Source organism: Heterodontus francisci, chromosome 5 (assembly GCF_036365525.1).
Source record: "Heterodontus francisci isolate sHetFra1 chromosome 5, sHetFra1.hap1, whole genome shotgun sequence".
NCBI classification, from domain to species: Eukaryota; Metazoa; Chordata; class Chondrichthyes; order Heterodontiformes; family Heterodontidae; genus Heterodontus; species Heterodontus francisci.
The window spans coordinates 155,169,169-155,187,056 of record NC_090375.1 but is presented as its reverse complement, the minus strand read 5'-3'; the positions used below and the strand labels follow the sequence as shown (position 1 = coordinate 155,187,056).

The following is a 17,888-nucleotide window of genomic DNA, read 5'->3' as shown; positions in this document are numbered from 1 at the left end:
GTGGTAGATGCTGAGAAAATGTTTTCCCTGGCTGGGAAATCTAGAACATGGGGTCACAGTCTCAGAATAAGGAGTCAGCCATTTAGGACTGAGTTGAGCATACATTTCTTCACTCAAAGGATTCCAGATCTTTGTAACTTCAGTACCACAAAGGGCAGTGGATGCTCAATCATTAAAAATATTCAAGACAGAGGTTGATAGATTTTTTTGTACTAAGGGAATTAAGAGATATGGGGATAGTGCAGGAGTTGGAGTTGAGGTAGAAGATCAGCCATGATCTTGTTCAATGGAGGGGCAGGATCGAAGGTCCAAATGGCCTGCTCCAGTTCCTATTCTTAGGTTCTTATGTAAGACTGTATTCAGATAGAGTAGAGAGGTGAGATTGGATGTCCTGCTGCTGTGTTTACTGATCTATTCTTTACATTTTAGATGACAGAAAACTTCTTAAATGGATTTTTGCACAAAAGCCATATCTACAGGACCAAATTAACCAACAAGATGAAGATGGTCATTCCCTTTTACATGTGGTGGCTTCCTGGCGGACAGGGTCCGATGGATATACTCGGAGTTGTAAGTAACAGCTGGTATTGCAATATCCTCACACGTCTTACTCTTCCAAATCTTTTCCTAATTATCTTTGAGAATTAAAAAAAAATCAGTGTTCCATCAGTGTTCAGGTGTATATGATGAGAGCTATATTTTTAAGGTGTATGTAGTAAGTTCTATGTTTTAAAATTGGTGACATCCCCAAATTGGGCTAAGAATGCTGACTTGTGCAAACTGCTGCTCAGTAATGTTGGACTGAGCTACTCTATTTCACTAGTATCTCCAGGAAATTTAACCAAGGAGATTAAATTTAACATGCCTAATGAATTTTACCTTTTCCTTCTACAAATTAACTAAAAATTAGATTACTTTCAAATTGTAAGAATACCCTTTTTGCAAGTAGCTAATGATATGAAAATGAGTGAGATAAATGGAGGGATAAAGCAGAGAGAAGTCTGTGTGTTGGAGCATGTGCATATAGGTAGCAAAAGAGTTCAAATATCCAAGATTTTAACATAAGTACAGTATATGGGTCAGCAACTGAAATTAAGACCAATTCAGTTTTTTTTCCCTCCCAAATTTTCTGTCCTCCACTGAAGCCAGTAACACTCATGACGTATCATTTTGCAGGCACCTTCTGTGATATGATCGCTCAGACACCAGCTTCAGAGGCATTATGTGTAAGCTGCACACATTGTGTGTCTGGATTGGTGTGTCGATCAGACTGTGTAGGGTGAAAGACATCTTTCCCTGAGCAGTTTGCATTTATTTTTTTTAACAACAATCTGGCAAGACCTCATTTTGTTCCTAGTTGCTCTGAGTACACTTGAATTACACTGTGCATTGCAAAATAGATTAAAGTCCATGAGTGATGCCCAGTGGCAGGAAGTAGATACTGCATCAATTTTGCTTACAGCTTACAAGAAGCTAGATTCTGCTCCCTAACTCACTAAAATCAAATTACTACTTTGCTAGGTACCAACATGACTTTAAATTTCTAAGAAATCTGTCTGAGTAAAACTACAACACAACAATGAAGCTAATTTCAAAATCCTGCTGTGTTCACAACCAGTCTAGAAAGATCTTCTGAAAATGTATTGTCGACAGGGATGATAGCTGTGTGGTTACCGTTTTCTGGTGCCAGCCCACAAATAACCAGAATTACAGAGTCGAGTTTCCAACATGCCATGGTGGAGTTTCAACTCTTGACCTCTGGGCTGAAACAAAAAAATTTATGACACATGATGAGGCCATTCAGGCCATCATGTCTGTCCTGGCTTAATCCCACCTTCCAGCCCTTGGTCTGTAGACCTGTAAGTTACGGTATCTCAAGTGCATATCCAGGTGTTTTTTAAATGTGATGAGGGTTTCTGCCTCTACCACCCATCCAGACAGTGAGTTCACCTCCCTCTGGGTGAAACAAATTCTCCTCAGCTCCCCTCTGATCCTTTACCAATTACTTAAAATTTATGCCTCTTGTTTATTGACTTCTGCGAACAGAAATAGGTCCTTCCTACCCACTCTGTCCAGGGCCCTCATGATTTTAGCAAAGTGATTCTTGACAACGCAGCCAGCCGCTGACGTCATCTGGCTACGCCAACCTGCACGCATGCGCAAATGGGCTCCTGCTCTCTGCGCGTGTGTGGCGTTCTGCATTGCCAGGACCAGTTGGCGCATACGCAGATGACGTCATCGCATAATGCGGGCGAGAGAGCAAGCGGAGAAGCTGGCCAAGAGAGTGGGAGGAAGCGGGGAGAGAGCAGCCGGAGACTCTGGTGGCGACGGGTGCGCTCTTCTCCTCGCCTCCCCCCCCCCCGCCTACACTCTCCGAGAATTCCCCTCCCTTCCCCCCCACCGGCCCTCTCGGAAATTCGCCCCCCCCCCCCCCCCACCCGATCTCTCCTGCCATGTGTTTATGTTGCCATTGTGTGATTATTTGAGCAGCGCCATCTTTAGTCCTGGCAGCTGCCTGAACGTCGCCGACTGTGACGTTTTATTTGAACACGCTGCATTTGCGCATGTGTCAGTGCAGCGACACCTAGTGGTTGCATTGTCAGCAAATGCAGCCTAATTTTATACACCTCAATTAAATCTCTACTCACTTTCTCCTGCTGCAAAGAAAACAACCTGGTCACAACCTGGTTGTTGATGCAGTACCATAACCGCTCAGCTACCATTCCTATCAACCACATATTTTCAAAGGGTCTTTGGGTGGGTGTGAGTGAGTGCAGGCAAATTACTTCGTAGAGGGGGTCAGATAGTATCACATGCGATAAGAATCGTCGAATCTCACAGCACAGAAGGAAGCCATTCTGTCCATCGTGCCTTTGCTGGCTTTTTGAAAGTGTTGTCCAGTTAGTCTTCCTCCCTTTCTCTTTCTTCATCACCCTGCAATTTCCCCCCATTCAAGTATTTATCAATTCCCTTTTCAAAGTTAGTAGTCAATCTGCTTCCACCACACTTTCAAGTCATGCATTCCAGATCATAACACTGCATTAAAAAAATTCCCCCATTTCACCTGTGGCTCTTTGCCAATTGACTGAAATATGTATCCTCTGGTTACCTACCTCCAGCTGGTGGAAACAGTTTCCCCTTATTTACTCTATCAAACCCCATCATGATTTTTTTATCGCCTCTAGTAAATCTCCCCTTAAACTTCACAGTTCTAAGGTGAGGTGAGAGTGACATCAAGGCAGCATTTGACCGAGAATGGCATCGAGGAGCTCCAGCAAAACTGGAGTCAATGGGGATTTTGGAGTCTGACCTAGCACAAAGGAAGATGGTTGTGGTTGTTGGAGCTCAATCATCTCAGTTCCAGGACATCACTGCAGGAGTTCCTCAGGGCAGTGTCCTGTGCTCAACCATCTTAAGCTGCTTCATGAATGACAGTCCCTCCATCATGAGGTCAGAAGTGGGGATGTTCGCTGATGATTGCACAATGTTCAGCACCATTTGCGACTCCTCAGATACTGAAGCAGTCCCACGTCCATATGCAGCAAGCCCTTTTTTTTTTTTATTCGTTTATGGGGATGTGTGTGTCTCCGACCAGGCCAGCATTTATTGCCCATCCCTAATTGCCCTTGAGAAGGTGGTGGTGAGATGCCATCTTGAACCGCTGCAGTCCATGTGGGGTAGATACACCCACAGTGCTGTTAGGAAGGGAGTTCCAGGATTTTGACCCAGCAATAGTGAAGGAACGGTGATATAGTTCCACGTCAGGATGGTGTGCGGCTTGGAGGGGAACTTGCAGATGGTGCTGTTCCCCTGCATCTGCTGCTGTTGTCCTTCTAGGTGGTAGAGGTCATGGGTTTGGAGGATGCTGTTGAAGGAGCCTTGGTGAGTGGCTTCAGTGCATCTTGTAGATGGTACATACTGTTGCCACTGTGCGTCGGTGGTAGAGGAAGTGAATGTTAGTGGATGGTGTGCCAATCAAGCGGGCTGCTTTATCCTGGATGGTGTCAAGCTTCTTGAGTGTTGTTGGAGCTGCACCCATCCAGGCAAGTGGAGAGTATTCCATCATACTCCTGACTTGTGCCTTGTAGCTGGTGGACAGATTTTGTGGAGTCACGAAGTGAGTTACTCGCCGCAGGATTCTTAGCCTCTCACCTGCTCATGTAGCCATGGTATTTATATGGCTACTCCAGTTCAGTCTCTGGTCAATGGTAACCCCCCCAGGATGTTGATAGTGGGGGATTCAGCGATCGTAATGTCATTGAATGTCAAGGGGAGATGATCAGATTCTCTCTTGCTGGCGATGGTCATTGCCTGGCACTTGTGTGGTGCGAATGTTACTTGAATGACCTGGAGAATATCCAGCTTGGGCTGATAAGTGGCAAGTTACGACCTCTACTACCTAGAAGGACAAAGGCAGCAGACGCATGGGAACGCCACCACCTGCAAGTTCCCCTCCAAGCCACACACCATCCTGACGTGGAACTATATCTCCGTTCCTTCACTGTCGCTGGGTCAAAATCCTGGAACTCCCTTCCTAACAGCACTGTGGGTGTGCCTACCCCACATGGTCTGTAGCGGTTCAAGAAGGCATTTAACCACCACCTTCTCAAGGGCGATTAGGAACGGGCAATCAATGCTGGCCTAGCCAGCGATGCCCACATCCCATGAAAAAATAAAAAAAACAATCCTCGCAGCTCTAGTCATTCCACGTAACTGAAGATCTTCATCCCTGGTAACATTCTAGCAAATTGTAGTGCAAGTCTTTAATCTGATGTGAAAGGTGAGCTTATTTTTATTTAAATTATCCTCATGTAATATTTTTGTGGTCGCCTCAGTGTTCATAACACCTTCTCAAAAGCGAGACATTTGGAGTTTAAACCGCAGTTTGATGGGAAAAATGCAGCATTCAATTCCATTTTATGAATAAATTAATTGGTTTTGTTTATCAGAATTTACCATTAAAACAGAAAATATCTTTTTCAAATGATTCTATGGCAAGAAACTGTTGGAGTCTGTCCTTTGATCTCTGGTACATGGGTTCAAATCCAATCTACACTGATTAAAATCTCCTGCTGGCTGTTAGTCCTATGTGAACTGAGTTTTGGCAGCCTTCTAATATGCATAGGCCTACAGCACCAAATTGCCCCTAATTTGACGCTTGTTGGCAGTGTCAGTCTTGACTTCACAGGATGAACAGTATAGAAAATGGAAAAAATGGTCTGAGTACTGCTCTGAGCTTGGTGCTGAAGTACGTTGTTAGGGCAAAGTAGAGGGAGCTTTGACCTGCTCTTCAGCGCCACAACTGGGCGTTTTTGCTGCCACGGAGTACCTGAAATAGATGCGCATCAAAATTTTAAAGGTATTCAGTGGAATTAATTTTGACAGCTCTGATTACAAAGGGTTTAATGACTTGGAGCTGATCATGGTACATCCCTTTTTCCTGTCAGATGCAGTTGAGGAGTTTACACATTTTCCAGACTCCAAAGACAAGGGAAATGTTCACTTTTTCCAATCTCTTGCTTCTTCATTGTAGGTCAGACTGAAGATGTGCGTTTACTTCTGCAGTCAGGAGCTGATCCCAGTATTCTTGATAGAAGGAACAAGCTTCCAGCTGACTACCTGAAGAAGAGTAAAAACTTTAGAGCAGTTGATCTTATCGATAAACATTGCTTAGCAACAGCTACAAACCCAGCATTCCAAGGTACCGACCTGCTGAATAACTGGCATCCTCTTTCTCATTAAAATAATTTGAAGTGCCGCAATTACAAATTATTATTTAAATTTGATCATTTATACAGAAGCAGCAAACCAGACGGAGGAGAGCAAGTCTGTTTGTGCAGCTGTCACATTTGAAGAGGCTGCTGAGCAGCTTGTGCAGTTTTGCAACTCGGAAAGAGAGGAGTCTTGTAAGGACTTACTGGCCAAAGCACAGGTCCAGGTGTTTGTACAGCAGCTGTCCACCCTGACAGGTAGGTCATCCTTTAGAAATATAAACCAAGAGTCAAAGAGCAAATAAAACAAACTGATTTACAATTTTTAATTTTTTTACAATGTCTCGACTTTGTGACGGGGGAGCCAGAGCAAATAGCAGCTAAGACAGCAGATCAAATTCTCTCGCTCTGTTCTGTTCACACTTGAGGTCGTGCTTGCTGTTTTCTTCTCTCACTCATTTTCTCTTGTATATTTTATTAACAGTAGGTGGCAAAATTCAGGATTATTACCTTTTTTTATCTAGCAGGGATTTTGGTTTTAAGCTCCATCGGGTTTCTGGTTCGGGACTTTAAGGGTTAATTTACAACAATATCACCTCCTTTTGGGAATTGCGAAATTCTGGAGCTGCTGGGACGAGCATGGGATTGGTATGTCAGCAATGTAGCAGGCCTCCATGTATCATATGAGATGGCGTTTTGCTTATGTGTGTCCACTAACAATCCGCTGTTGGGAGGCCAGAAATGTTAAAATAATACTGTTGCCGAAACTGACCCTGATGAAGGTAAGCCATTTTTTTTCTAGCAAAATTTTTTTTTTTATTTGTTCTTGGGATGTGAGCATCACAAGCAAGATCAGCATTTATTGCCCATCCCTAATTGCCCTTGAGAAGGTGTTGGTGAGCTTCCTTCTTGAACCACTGCAGTCCTTGGGGTGTAGGCACACCCACAGTGCTGTTAGGAAGGGATTTCCAGGATTTTGACCCAGCAACGGCGAAGGATCGGCGATGTAGTTCCAAGTCAGGATGGTGTTTGACTTGGAGGGGAACTTGCAGGTGGTGATCCCATGCATCTGCTGCCCTTGTCTTCTAGGTGATAGAAGTCGTGGGTTTGGAAGTTGCTGTTGAAGAACACTTGCCGAGTTGCTGCAGTGCATCTTGTGCTGGTGGTGGAGGGAGTAAGTGTTTAAGGTGAAGTGATACTGCATTTTTTTTAAGGAAAGCATGCATACAATTGGAACAAACTAATGATTTATTACTGTACCTTTCCATAGAACAATAAGAGAGGCTCCTGTCATGCATTAAGTAGAATTTATTAGTGCGAATATTTAGATCGAGAGGCCTGGGAGGGAGCTTATATATATGTATAGACTGACATAGTTGAATGAAATGTGGGTATTTTTCCACCTAAAATAAAAGTGGAGAGTGGTCACAAAAGGCAGAATGGGATGGACCCTGGCTGCTGGTGTTTTAACTGCACTATAGAGTGGAGATATTGTGGTGGTGAGATTAATGAATTAATTGCTTTTATGCTGATTACTGAGAATTAGATGAACATAAGAAATAGAGGCTGGAGTAGGCCATTCGGTAAGATCATGGCTGATCTTCAACCTTAACTCCACCTTCCTGTCCCATCCCCGTTTTCCTTGATTTGCTTATTTCAAAAATCTATCCATCTCAGCATTGAGTATACTCAGCAACAGAGCATCCACAACCCTCTGGGGTATAGAGTTCCAATGCTCTTGAGTGAAGTACTTTCTCCTCATCTCAGTCCTAAATGGCTGACCCCTTATCCTGAGACTGTGACCCTGATTCTAGACTGTCCAGCCAGGGGACACAGTGCCTCAGCATCTATCCTGTCAAGCTTTCAGAATCTTATATATTTCAATGAGATCACCTCTCATTTTTCTAAACTCCAGAGAGTAGTTTCAATCTACTCTATCCCTCCTTGTAGGACAAACCTCTCATCCCAGGAATCAGTCCATTGAACCTTTGTTTCACCCCTTCTAAGGTAAGTATATCCTTCCTCGCCTCCCTAACCTAGAGATAGTGAGGCCATGATACTGGAACTTGGCATCTTCTCACTTTGCATTAGCTGGTAACATCGTGCCTTAACCAGCTGAGTCATTGGTCAAGTATTTCACCTAACCTGTAAAGCAATAGCTTACCAGTAATACAAAATGTCAAATACATTTTTGTAGTGCAGTTGAGAATAATGAGAAGACACAGGTCTTCTAATTGAAGAGAAAAATGGACCTATCTGAACTGTGGATATTGGAAGAGGTGGAATGTGCAATCAACTAATTTCACATGTGTAAGTTAATATGGGTGGTTTCATCCATGTAGCCCTTTGATTTAGTACAGCTCTGCCACCTCCATGGAACAGCGATGCGAGGTGAGGTTTTACTTTGGGAAGGAAGGATTAATGTGTAAAGTGTCAAATGGAGATTGACTATGCTTACCATTTAGAGGTGTTTACTGAACTTAAAGTTCACCAGAGAGAAGTAAACTCTAATTATTTTGGTCTTCGTTATTTTGAGGTATCTGCATTTGGTTTCTTGTCGCCAGTTGAATAGCCTTCAATACTTGTTTTGCAGAGATTAACACAGCCATTTTATGGAATGTTGAGTGTAAGGTTGCAAGCCACTTGATCAAGCAGCTTCTTCACAGACGTAGATGGCATGAGGCTTTGCTCTTACTAACTGGGAGAAGTAATGAAAAGCAAAGTAAGCAGCCTGTTCTGAGGTGCAACCTCTCCGGTCTGGATCTTTGCACCGTTATTGTTGATCTTGACCAGCATGAGAGCAGGGAATGGCTTCTGCAGAATTTAATAGACCATGGAGGTAAGTCAGCAAGGTATTCATTGCCTTTTATTGTAAAGCTACAACACACCCACTTTTTCTATAGCTCCCTATATTACAACAGTGACTACACAATAGAAGTATTTCATTGGCTTTAAAGGGCATTTGGGACATCCTGTGGTCAAAAAAGGCACTATATAAATGCAAGATTTTCTTTCCTTGCCTTTTTGTATTTGTTCAAGGGATGTGAGTGGTGCTGGCAAGGCCAGCATTTATTGCTCATGCCCAATTGCCCTTGAAGGTGTGGTGGTGAGCTACCTTCCTGAACTGTTGCAGTCCATATGGTGTAGGTACACCCACAGTGCTTTTTTTTTCTCCAGCAGTTTGATACAACTGACTGGCTTGCTAGGCAATTTCTCAGGACATTTAAGAGTCAACAACATTCTTGTGGATCTGGAGTCACATGTAGGCCAGATTGGGTAAGGCTGTCAGATTTCCACCCCTGAAGGACATTTAGTGAACCAGTTATGTTTTTGTGACAATCCAGTACAAAGAAAGAACAAAGAACAAAGAAAATTACATCACAAAAACAGGCCCTTCAGCCCTCCAAGCCTGCGCCGATCCAGATCCTCTATCTAAACATGTCGCCTATTTTCTAAGGGTCTGTATCTCTTTGCTTCCTGCCCATTCATGTATCTGTCTAGATACATCTTAAAAGACGCTATCGTGCCTGCGTCTACCACCTCCGCTGGCAACGCGTTCCAGGCACCCACCACCCTCTGCGTAAAGAACTTTCCACGCATATCCCCCCTAAACTTTACCCCTCTCACTTTGAACTCGTGACCCCTAGTAATTGAATCCCCCACTCTGGGGAAAAAGCTTCTTGCTATCCACCCTGTCTATACCTCTCATGATTTTGTACACCTCAATCAGGTCCCCCCTCAACCTCCATCTTTCTAATGAAAATAATCCTAATCTGCTCAACCTCTCTTCACAGCTAGCGCCCTCCATACCAGGCAACATCCTGGTGAACCTCCTCTGCACCCTCTCCAAAGCATCTACATCCTTTTGGTAATGTGGCGACCAGAACTGCACGCAGTATTCCAAATGTGGCCGAACCAAAGTCTTATACAACTGTAACATGACCTGCCAGCTCTTGTACTCAATACCCCGTCCGATGAAGGAAAGCATGCCGTATACCTTCTTGACCACTCTATTGATCTGCGTTGCCACCTTCAGGGAACAATGGACCTGAACACCCAAATCTCTCTGGACATCAATTTTCCCCAGGACTTTTCCATTTACTGTATAATTCACTCTTGAATTGGATCTTCCAAAATGCATCACCTCGCATTTGCCCTGATTGAACTCCATCTGCCATTTCTCTGCCCAACTCTCCAATCTATCTATATTCTGCTGTCTTCTCTGACAGTCCCCTTCACTATCTGCTACTCCACCAATCTTAGTGTCGTCTGCAAACTTGCTAATCAGACCACCTATACTTTCCTCCAAATCATTTATGTATATCACAAACAACAGTGGTCCCAGCACGGATCCCTGTGGGACACCACTGGCCACGCGTCTCCATCTTGAGAAACTCCCTTCCACTTCTACTCTCTGTCTCCTGTTGCCCAGCCAGTTCTTTATCCATCTAGCTAGTACACCCTGGACCCCATGCGACTTCACTTTCTCCATCAGCCTACCATGGGGAACCTTATCAAACGCCTTACTGAAGTCCATGTATATGACATCTACAGCCCTTCCCTCATCAATCAACTTTGTCACTTCCTCAAAGAATTCTATTAAGTTGGTAAGACATGACCTTCCCTGCACAAAACCATGTTGCCTATCACTGATAAGCCCATTTTCTTCCAAATGGGAATAGATCCTATCCCTCAGTATCTTCTCCAGCAGCTTCCCTACCACTGACGTCAGGCTCACCGGTCTATAATTACCTGGATTTTCCCTGCTACCCTTCTTAAACAAGGGGACAACATTAGCAATTCTCCAGTCCTCCGGGACCTCACCCGTGTTTAAGGATGCTGCAAAGATATCTGTTAAGGCCCCAGCTATTTCCTCTCTCGCTTCCCTCGGTAACCTGGGATAGATCCCATCCGGACCTGGGGACTTGTCCACCTTAATGCCTTTTAGAATACCCAACACTTCCTCCCTCCTTATGCCGACTTGACCTAGAGTAATCAAACATCTGTCCCTAACCTCAACATCCGTCATGTCCCTCTCCTCGGTGAATACCGATGCAAAGTACTCGTTTAGAATCTCACCCATTTTCTCTGACTCCACGCATAACTTTCATCCTTTGTCCTTGAGTGGGCCAATCCTTTCTCTAGTTACCCTAGTTTCATAATCATTGCTACTGATACTAGCTTTTTATTCCAGATTCTATTAATTGAATTTAACTTCCCCCAGCTACCGTGGTGGGAGTTGAACTTGCATCTCCAGAGTATTAAAATAAAAGCAAAATACTGCGGATGCTGGAAATTCTGATGAAAGGTCACAGACATGAAATGTTCACTCTGCTTCTCACTCCACAGATGCTGCCGGACCTGCTGAGTGTTTCCAGCACTTTGTTTTTATTGCCAGAGCATTAGTCTGGGTCTCTGAATTGCTGGTCCAATAACTTTGCCACTACGTTACCGTCCCTTTTTTTTCCCCACAGCAGTTACTGATCCAGTCTTTTTTCTCTCCAGCCTCTCCATGTGGCGTTGTTACTAAAGAAAGTCCAGTGCAGCTGTCTTTGAAAAAAGAGGACTTCAAACTTGTGCATCTCTTGCTAAACAATAGGGCAGATCCGCAGGATCTTACTCTCACTCCAGGCGACACACCTCTTCACGCAGCAGTTTGTATTGTTCTGGACAAAAAAGGTGAATGCTAACTTACCAGTTCATTCTAAACCTGTTTCACTAGAATTCTTAAACCAGCTTTTACCACTTCTCTTAAAATACAGAAACTTGATTACAGGAATTTAAGACAGTTTCTGTTTGACAAAGTACCACATAAAAGGCTGGTTAACAAAATTGAGGCTCATGGAATAAAAGGGCCAGTGTCAGCTTGGATTAAAAAAAAATTGGCTCAAGGACAGAAAACAGTGAGTCTTGGTAAATGGTTGTTTTTCAGACTGGAGGATGGTAGACAGTGGTATTCCCCAAGGGTCAGTGCTGGCATCACTGCTTTTCTGGATACATATAAATGAACTGGATATTAGAATACAGGGTAAAATTTCAAAGTTTGCTGATGATGCCAAACTTGGAGGTGTGGCAAACAGTGAGGATAAAACCAATCAGCTATCAAAATGGGCAGACAAGTGACAGGTGCAATTTAATACAGAGAAGTGTTAGGTAATGCATTTTGAGAGAAGGGATAGGGAGATGCAATATAGACTAAATGGCACTGTTCTAAGGAGTGTGCTGGAACAGAGAGACCTGGGGGTGCATGTGCAAAGATCTTTTGAAAGTGGCAGGACATATTGAGAGAGTAGTTAGTAAAGTTCTATGTTCTATAGTGTAGGTCAGATGGTTTCACAGGTCGGCGCAACATCGAGGGCTGAAGGGCCTGTACTGCGCTGTAATGTTCTATGTTCTATGTTAAAGCATATGGGATCTTGGGCTTCATAAATAGGGGTATTGAGTACAAAAGCAGGAAAGTTGTACTGAGCCTTTATAAAGCTCTGGTTAGGCCACAACTAGAGTACTGCATTCAGTTCTGGTCACCACACTTTAGGGAGGATGTGAGGGTCCTCGAGAGAGTGCAGAGAAGATTTACCAGAATGGTTCCAGGGATGAGGGATTTTAATTACAAGGTTAGATTGGAGAAACTGGGGTTGTTCTCCTTGAAGCAAAGGAGATTGAGGGGAGATCTGATAGAGTTATAGAAGATTACAGCAGGTTTGGAAACGGTAGGCAAAGAAAAACTGTTCCAATTAGCTGATGGCACAAGGACTAGGGAACACAGATTTAAGATTTTGAGCAAGAGATATGGGGGGATGTGAGGAAGAACTTTTTCACAGAGAAAGTAGTAGTGACCCAAAACTCATTGTCTATGAGAGTGGTGGAAGCGGAGAAGATGAAGAAAATGAATGATTTCAAAAGGAAATAGGATGGGCACTCGAGAGAAATAAACTTGCAGGCTATAGGGATATAGCGGGGGCAATGGGTCTGACTGGATCGTTCTACTGAGCGCCGGTATGGACTCGAAGGGCCGAATAGCCTCCTTCTGTGCCATAATGACTCTGTGAGCTCAATAATACAGGTTCCAAAAACTTCAGAAATGTCCCTATGTCATCTGACTGAAAATTCCACAGTTAAATATTTGTATATGTTTAAATGTTTACTGTGACAATTTGTTGTTTGTCATTTGATTTTGAAATACAAACCTGACAGGGATAGTATTTACTTCCCTCTATTTTTAAACACTAGCGGCCCTGAAATTCTGCGAGCAGTATGATTCTGGTGGGGATCGTGCTGGTGGTGTGCCATTTTCTGGTCACCTGCCTAAGGCCACTATGGAATCTTAGGGCGTTAGTCCAATTGGGGATATTTCCTAATTTAAGCAAACATAAAAAGGGTCAAACTTACTTTACATCACAAAAGAGTTGCCATATTCATGAAATTGAATCTAACAATTGTGCATGTAATTGTGTGTTTCTAGTTTTGTTTTTGAGGGTTTTTTCATGTGATTTACACAGCCCCAGAGGTAAAGTGAATCCTTGGTTTTGTATCTAGAAACGTTGAACATAAAATTAAGGAGGTAACGTGGAACTTCTACAAGAGTTTCCTTTACCTACTGGATCATTGGATTCCTTCCTTGATGGGGTGGGGTGCTGCACAAAGTCACCATTATTATTGTTACTTCATCTTAAAAGCAGTCTGGGAAAACTGACCCTTGACGACCCCCAAAAAGTGTTTAGTAGTATCACTGTCTTTAAGGAGGGGAAATAAGAGATGGGAGGGCATTTGACTTGTGGGGTCAGGCTCACCTAACCCACATTGCTGACAGTCTATATGAAATAGGTCCTAAGTTAGGCTGTTGTTGTCGTGATATTTATAGTTCTGGACACTCCATTATAGGCAGGTTACACATTGTAGCATGGTTTCATGAGGATGTTACCAAGGTTGAGTGGTAAAAGTTATGAAGAGTGACTTGAGAAGTCCAAATCTTTTCGTGGACCTTCAAGATTATAAAAGGTTGCAATAGAGTAAATAGTGCATGATTCCATTGTTTGGTGGGATGTTAATGAAAGGACACAAATTTAAGGTAGATCACAAGAAGTATTAAAGGGAAGGTTAGATCGAATGCCTTTGCACGGACGATGTTCAGAATGTGGAATTCTGTGCCACGAAGCATTGTTGAAGCAATATCCATAAATAGTTGCTTTAAAAATTGAAATTTTAAGAAGTGTTCAAGGTGTGAGTAGGAGAGTGAGTTTAGATTAAGTGTCTTGCAGTGAAAAACACAAGTGCAGACTTTTTGGAACAAGTGAGCTTTTTCTGTAACATTCAGTGCTATAACCTGTGATTTATATTGGTCATTTCTAGGTTGCTGTCATATCTAGAATGTAGAGTCATAGAGTCGTACAGCATAGAAACAGGCCCTCTGGCCCACCGTATCCATGCCGACCATAATGCCTACCTATTCCCACCTGCCTGCATTAATTCCATATCCCTCTATGCCTTGCTCATTCAAGTACCTGTCCAGATGCCTCTTAAATGTTGCTACTGTTCCTGCCTCCACCACCTCCTCAGACAGCTCATTCCAGATACTCAGTATTCTTTGTGTGAAAAATTTAACCCTTTGATCCCCTTTAAACCTCCTCCCTCTCACCTTAAATTTATGCCCTCTAGTTTTAGTCACCCCTACCATGGGAACAGACTCTGGATATCTACCCTATCTATGCCCCTCATAATTTTATATACCTCTATCATGTCCCCTCTCAGCCTCCTTCGCTCCAGGGAAAACAGACCCAGCCTATCCAATCTTTCTTTATAACTCATGCCCTCCAAACCAGGCAACATTCTTGTGAATCTTTCCTGCACCCTCTCTAGCTTAATAACATCTTTACTGTAGTGCGGCAACCAGAACTGCACACAGTACTCCAAATGCGGCCTAACCAACGTCATGTACAACTAATGTGTTAAAATATTTTATGTTATCTTTTCCTTTCTATTTGCAGATGAGTTTGGTTTGCACATACTGAAATGTCTGTTGGAAAAGTACAGCTCTGATGCAGCTCAGTTTCCATATCTCAATCCCAGCTCTCAGGATAGCAATGGAAATACCTTGTTGCACATCATATTTCTCAAAATCTATTCTAAATATCATGAGGAAATAATGGATCTGATAACCAAGTTTGAAATCAACACCAAGATAAAGAACAAGGAAGGGAAACTATTTACATACAAAATTAAAAAAGACGACGTGCGGTTCATCCTGTGGAATAAAGCAACATCACGAAACCGAAAGAAAAGAGAACAAAATGACCAGAGTCAGAAAACGCGGACTTCAAAGAGTGCAAAGAATGTAACAAGCAGAAAGAGGCCTTCTCACCAGAAGATCGAGACGTGGGAAAATACACAGCTTGACATGCTGCTTCCTCTTAATGGCTTCTGTGATGTTCTTCCTCAAGCAGAATTAGAAGAACATTCACTTAAATCAAGAGATGAACCAAGCGTCGTTCCAACTGTGGAAGAAATCCTAGTGAAAGAAATTACAAAAATGATTCAGCAACTTAATATGATTGAGACTCCAACAGAAGCAAACCCTTTCAAACTGCCCCTTTCCAACACTTTACTCAGCAATTCAACTCAGACTTTGGAGGTGAGAGCTCCAGTTCCCAACACTGGCTCTTCCCTAAATGCTGCCAAAGTTGAAGCTGTAATGTTGAATGGGGCCACAGAGCAATCAAACTGTAGTTCAGCGCAGCAAGACCCAAGCCCTGAAGAAGTGACTGATTTGCAAGACCTGGACTTTGACAATATGACATGGGAGATTGAATGTACATCAGAGTTGCTGAAGAAGCTCAGTTGCAGAGACGTACCTCAGCAAATGAAAACAAAAACTGTAAAGGCAATTCAGCAACTTGGCAATGGAGAATGGACTCCGAGCCTCCAGAAACCACTCAAGCACCTGAAAAGCCCCATCAAGCTTTATGAAGCTAAGCTCGACAAAGGAGCACGAATGCTTTGGGAAATAACAGTAGACTTTTCACCTCGATGCAGTGAAAAACCAGAGAAAATTTTTGAATCAGAACTTTCTTCTCACCCTCAGGAGAGAGTCACAGGAAGGGTATATAGTGAGATTATTCGAATATGGGACATCATCCTAGACCATAATAAACTCGACCGCGCGTTGGATATGATCTGCAGTTCTTACAGCCGTGGGAAATCCTGCATTCTCCGGAAGAAGCTTAAAGGGATTAGCAAAGCTGTGCTTACCTCAAATTTAAATGTTCAGAAGAGGTTCCCATTGATCTTTGTGGAATGTGTTGATTGGAAAGAACGGAAAGAACAAGTACCTGAATACTTCCCACCTGCTAGTGCAGTGGAGACAGAGTATAACATAATGAAGTTCCATAGCTTTAGCACTAATATGGCTCTTAACATCCTCACTAATCTAGAGTCCAGAGTTGAATATCCTTTTAGAGTGGGAGAATTGGAGTATGCAATAATTGACCTTATCCCTAAGCCGCTACAAGCAATCATTCTGATTGGGAGAAGTGGAACAGGGAAGACCACTTGCTGTCTCTACAGACTTTGGAAATGTTTCCAACTGTACTGGGAGAAAACACAAGTTGGAAACCCCTGGCTGGTGCGACAGGTTTGGCATAAAAGGAAAATTGATGATGATGAAAATGAAGCAGCGATGATAGATGATCGAAAAGATCACTTAGATTGTGTGAATGGAGAAAAATACTTAGAGTCTGTGGACCAAACCCATGATTTGGATCAGAATGGAATGGCATTTGATGGTTGTGACAGCGAGTTGACAAATGGCCATGAAGATATACCAGTGAATCCAGGTGGTGCTGACAAACTTGAGCACTTACATCAAATTTTTGTTACCAAAAACCATGTCTTGTGTCAGGAAGTCTTAAAAAACTTTATGGAGCTTAGCAAGTCCACCAAAGCTACAAGCCACTTCAAACCTCTAGAACCTATGCTTTACCGACTTCAGGACATTAAGGATGAGAACTTCCCCCTGTTCATAACCTCAAAGCAATTGCTGCTGTTAATTGATGCATCCTTGCCAGAACCGTTTTTTCCTCGAAATGAAGATGGAAGTCTAAAAAGGGCAATTGTGGGTTGGTCCGTTCAAGAAGATATGACAATACCAGATTTAGGAGACGAGGATGAGGAAGAGGAGTATGAAGGAGAGTTTCTGGATGATGAACGTAGGGTTACAGAGGGTCATACCAAAGAATTTGACCCTCGTGTCTTTGTGAGTTATGAGGTGTTTGCGCATGATCTTTGGCCCAAAATGATCAAAGGCAAGTCTCCGTTTAATCCAGCTTTGGTGTGGAAGGAGATCAAGTCCTTTTTGAAGGGTTCTATTGAAGCTTTAAATAGTCCTCAAGGTTGCCTAACAGATGAACAGTATATTAAACTGGGAAAGAAGAGAGCACCAAATTTCCAGGAAGATAGAACTGAAATCTACAACTACTTCTGCATGTATCAGCAGATAAAATCACAACGGAGATACTTCGACGAGGAAGACTTGCTGTACAGCCTATCACTGCGATTAGCCAAGTTAGATGAACTGCCATGGTCTATCCACGAACTGTATGGGGATGAAATACAGGACTTTACCCAAGCAGAGCTCGCCACCCTCATGAAGTGTATCAATGACCCAAATTCCATGTTCCTTACTGGTGATACAGCTCAAAGCATAATGAAGGGGGTGGCTTTCCGCTTCAGTGACCTACGTTCTCTCTTTTATTATGCCCATAATTCCAATGATGATGAAAAGAAACAGTGTAATGTAGTAGTGCCAAGCAGAATATACCAACTGCATCAGAATTACCGATCACATTCAGGTATTGCCTCCAGACTATTGTTTGATTAACTGAAAATGAATGTTTAAAACCTTATTTTAAAAGAAAAAAAAATAGAATTTTACTGATTTTTGTCCCTTGAACTGTGAACTTCATAGCCAAGTTCTCTAAAACCTGGAATCATTCTGGTCACTCCTTTCTGAATCCTTTCTAGATCCTTTTCTGAGGTTTTGGAGTCCAAAGCTACTTGCTGTACTGCAAAACTGGCCTCATAGAGAGATACAGCACTGAAACAGGTCCTTCGGCCCACCGAGTCTGTGCCAACCAACAACCACCCATTTATACTAATCCTACATTGATCCCATATTCCCTACCA

The 17,888-nt window shown here is 42.9% G+C and overlaps 1 protein-coding gene across 8 annotated transcripts in view; it reads left to right on the top strand.

Annotated features, from left to right (window-relative positions):
- LOC137370106 (TPR and ankyrin repeat-containing protein 1-like) overlaps positions 1 to 17,888 on the top strand; it is a 113,229-nt gene that overhangs the window by 56,881 nt on the left and 38,460 nt on the right. For all 8 annotated transcript variants that reach the window (XM_068032264.1, XM_068032261.1, XM_068032263.1 and 5 more), the window contains 6 exons: positions 430 to 570; positions 5,534 to 5,701; positions 5,799 to 5,969; positions 8,305 to 8,550; positions 11,217 to 11,390; positions 14,696 to 17,554. In XM_068032264.1, coding sequence (XP_067888365.1) covers positions 430 to 570; positions 5,534 to 5,701; positions 5,799 to 5,969; positions 8,305 to 8,550; positions 11,217 to 11,390; positions 14,696 to 17,554 — 3,759 coding nt within the window. The remainder of the gene's footprint in view (positions 1 to 429; positions 571 to 5,533; positions 5,702 to 5,798; positions 5,970 to 8,304; positions 8,551 to 11,216; positions 11,391 to 14,695; positions 17,555 to 17,888) is intronic.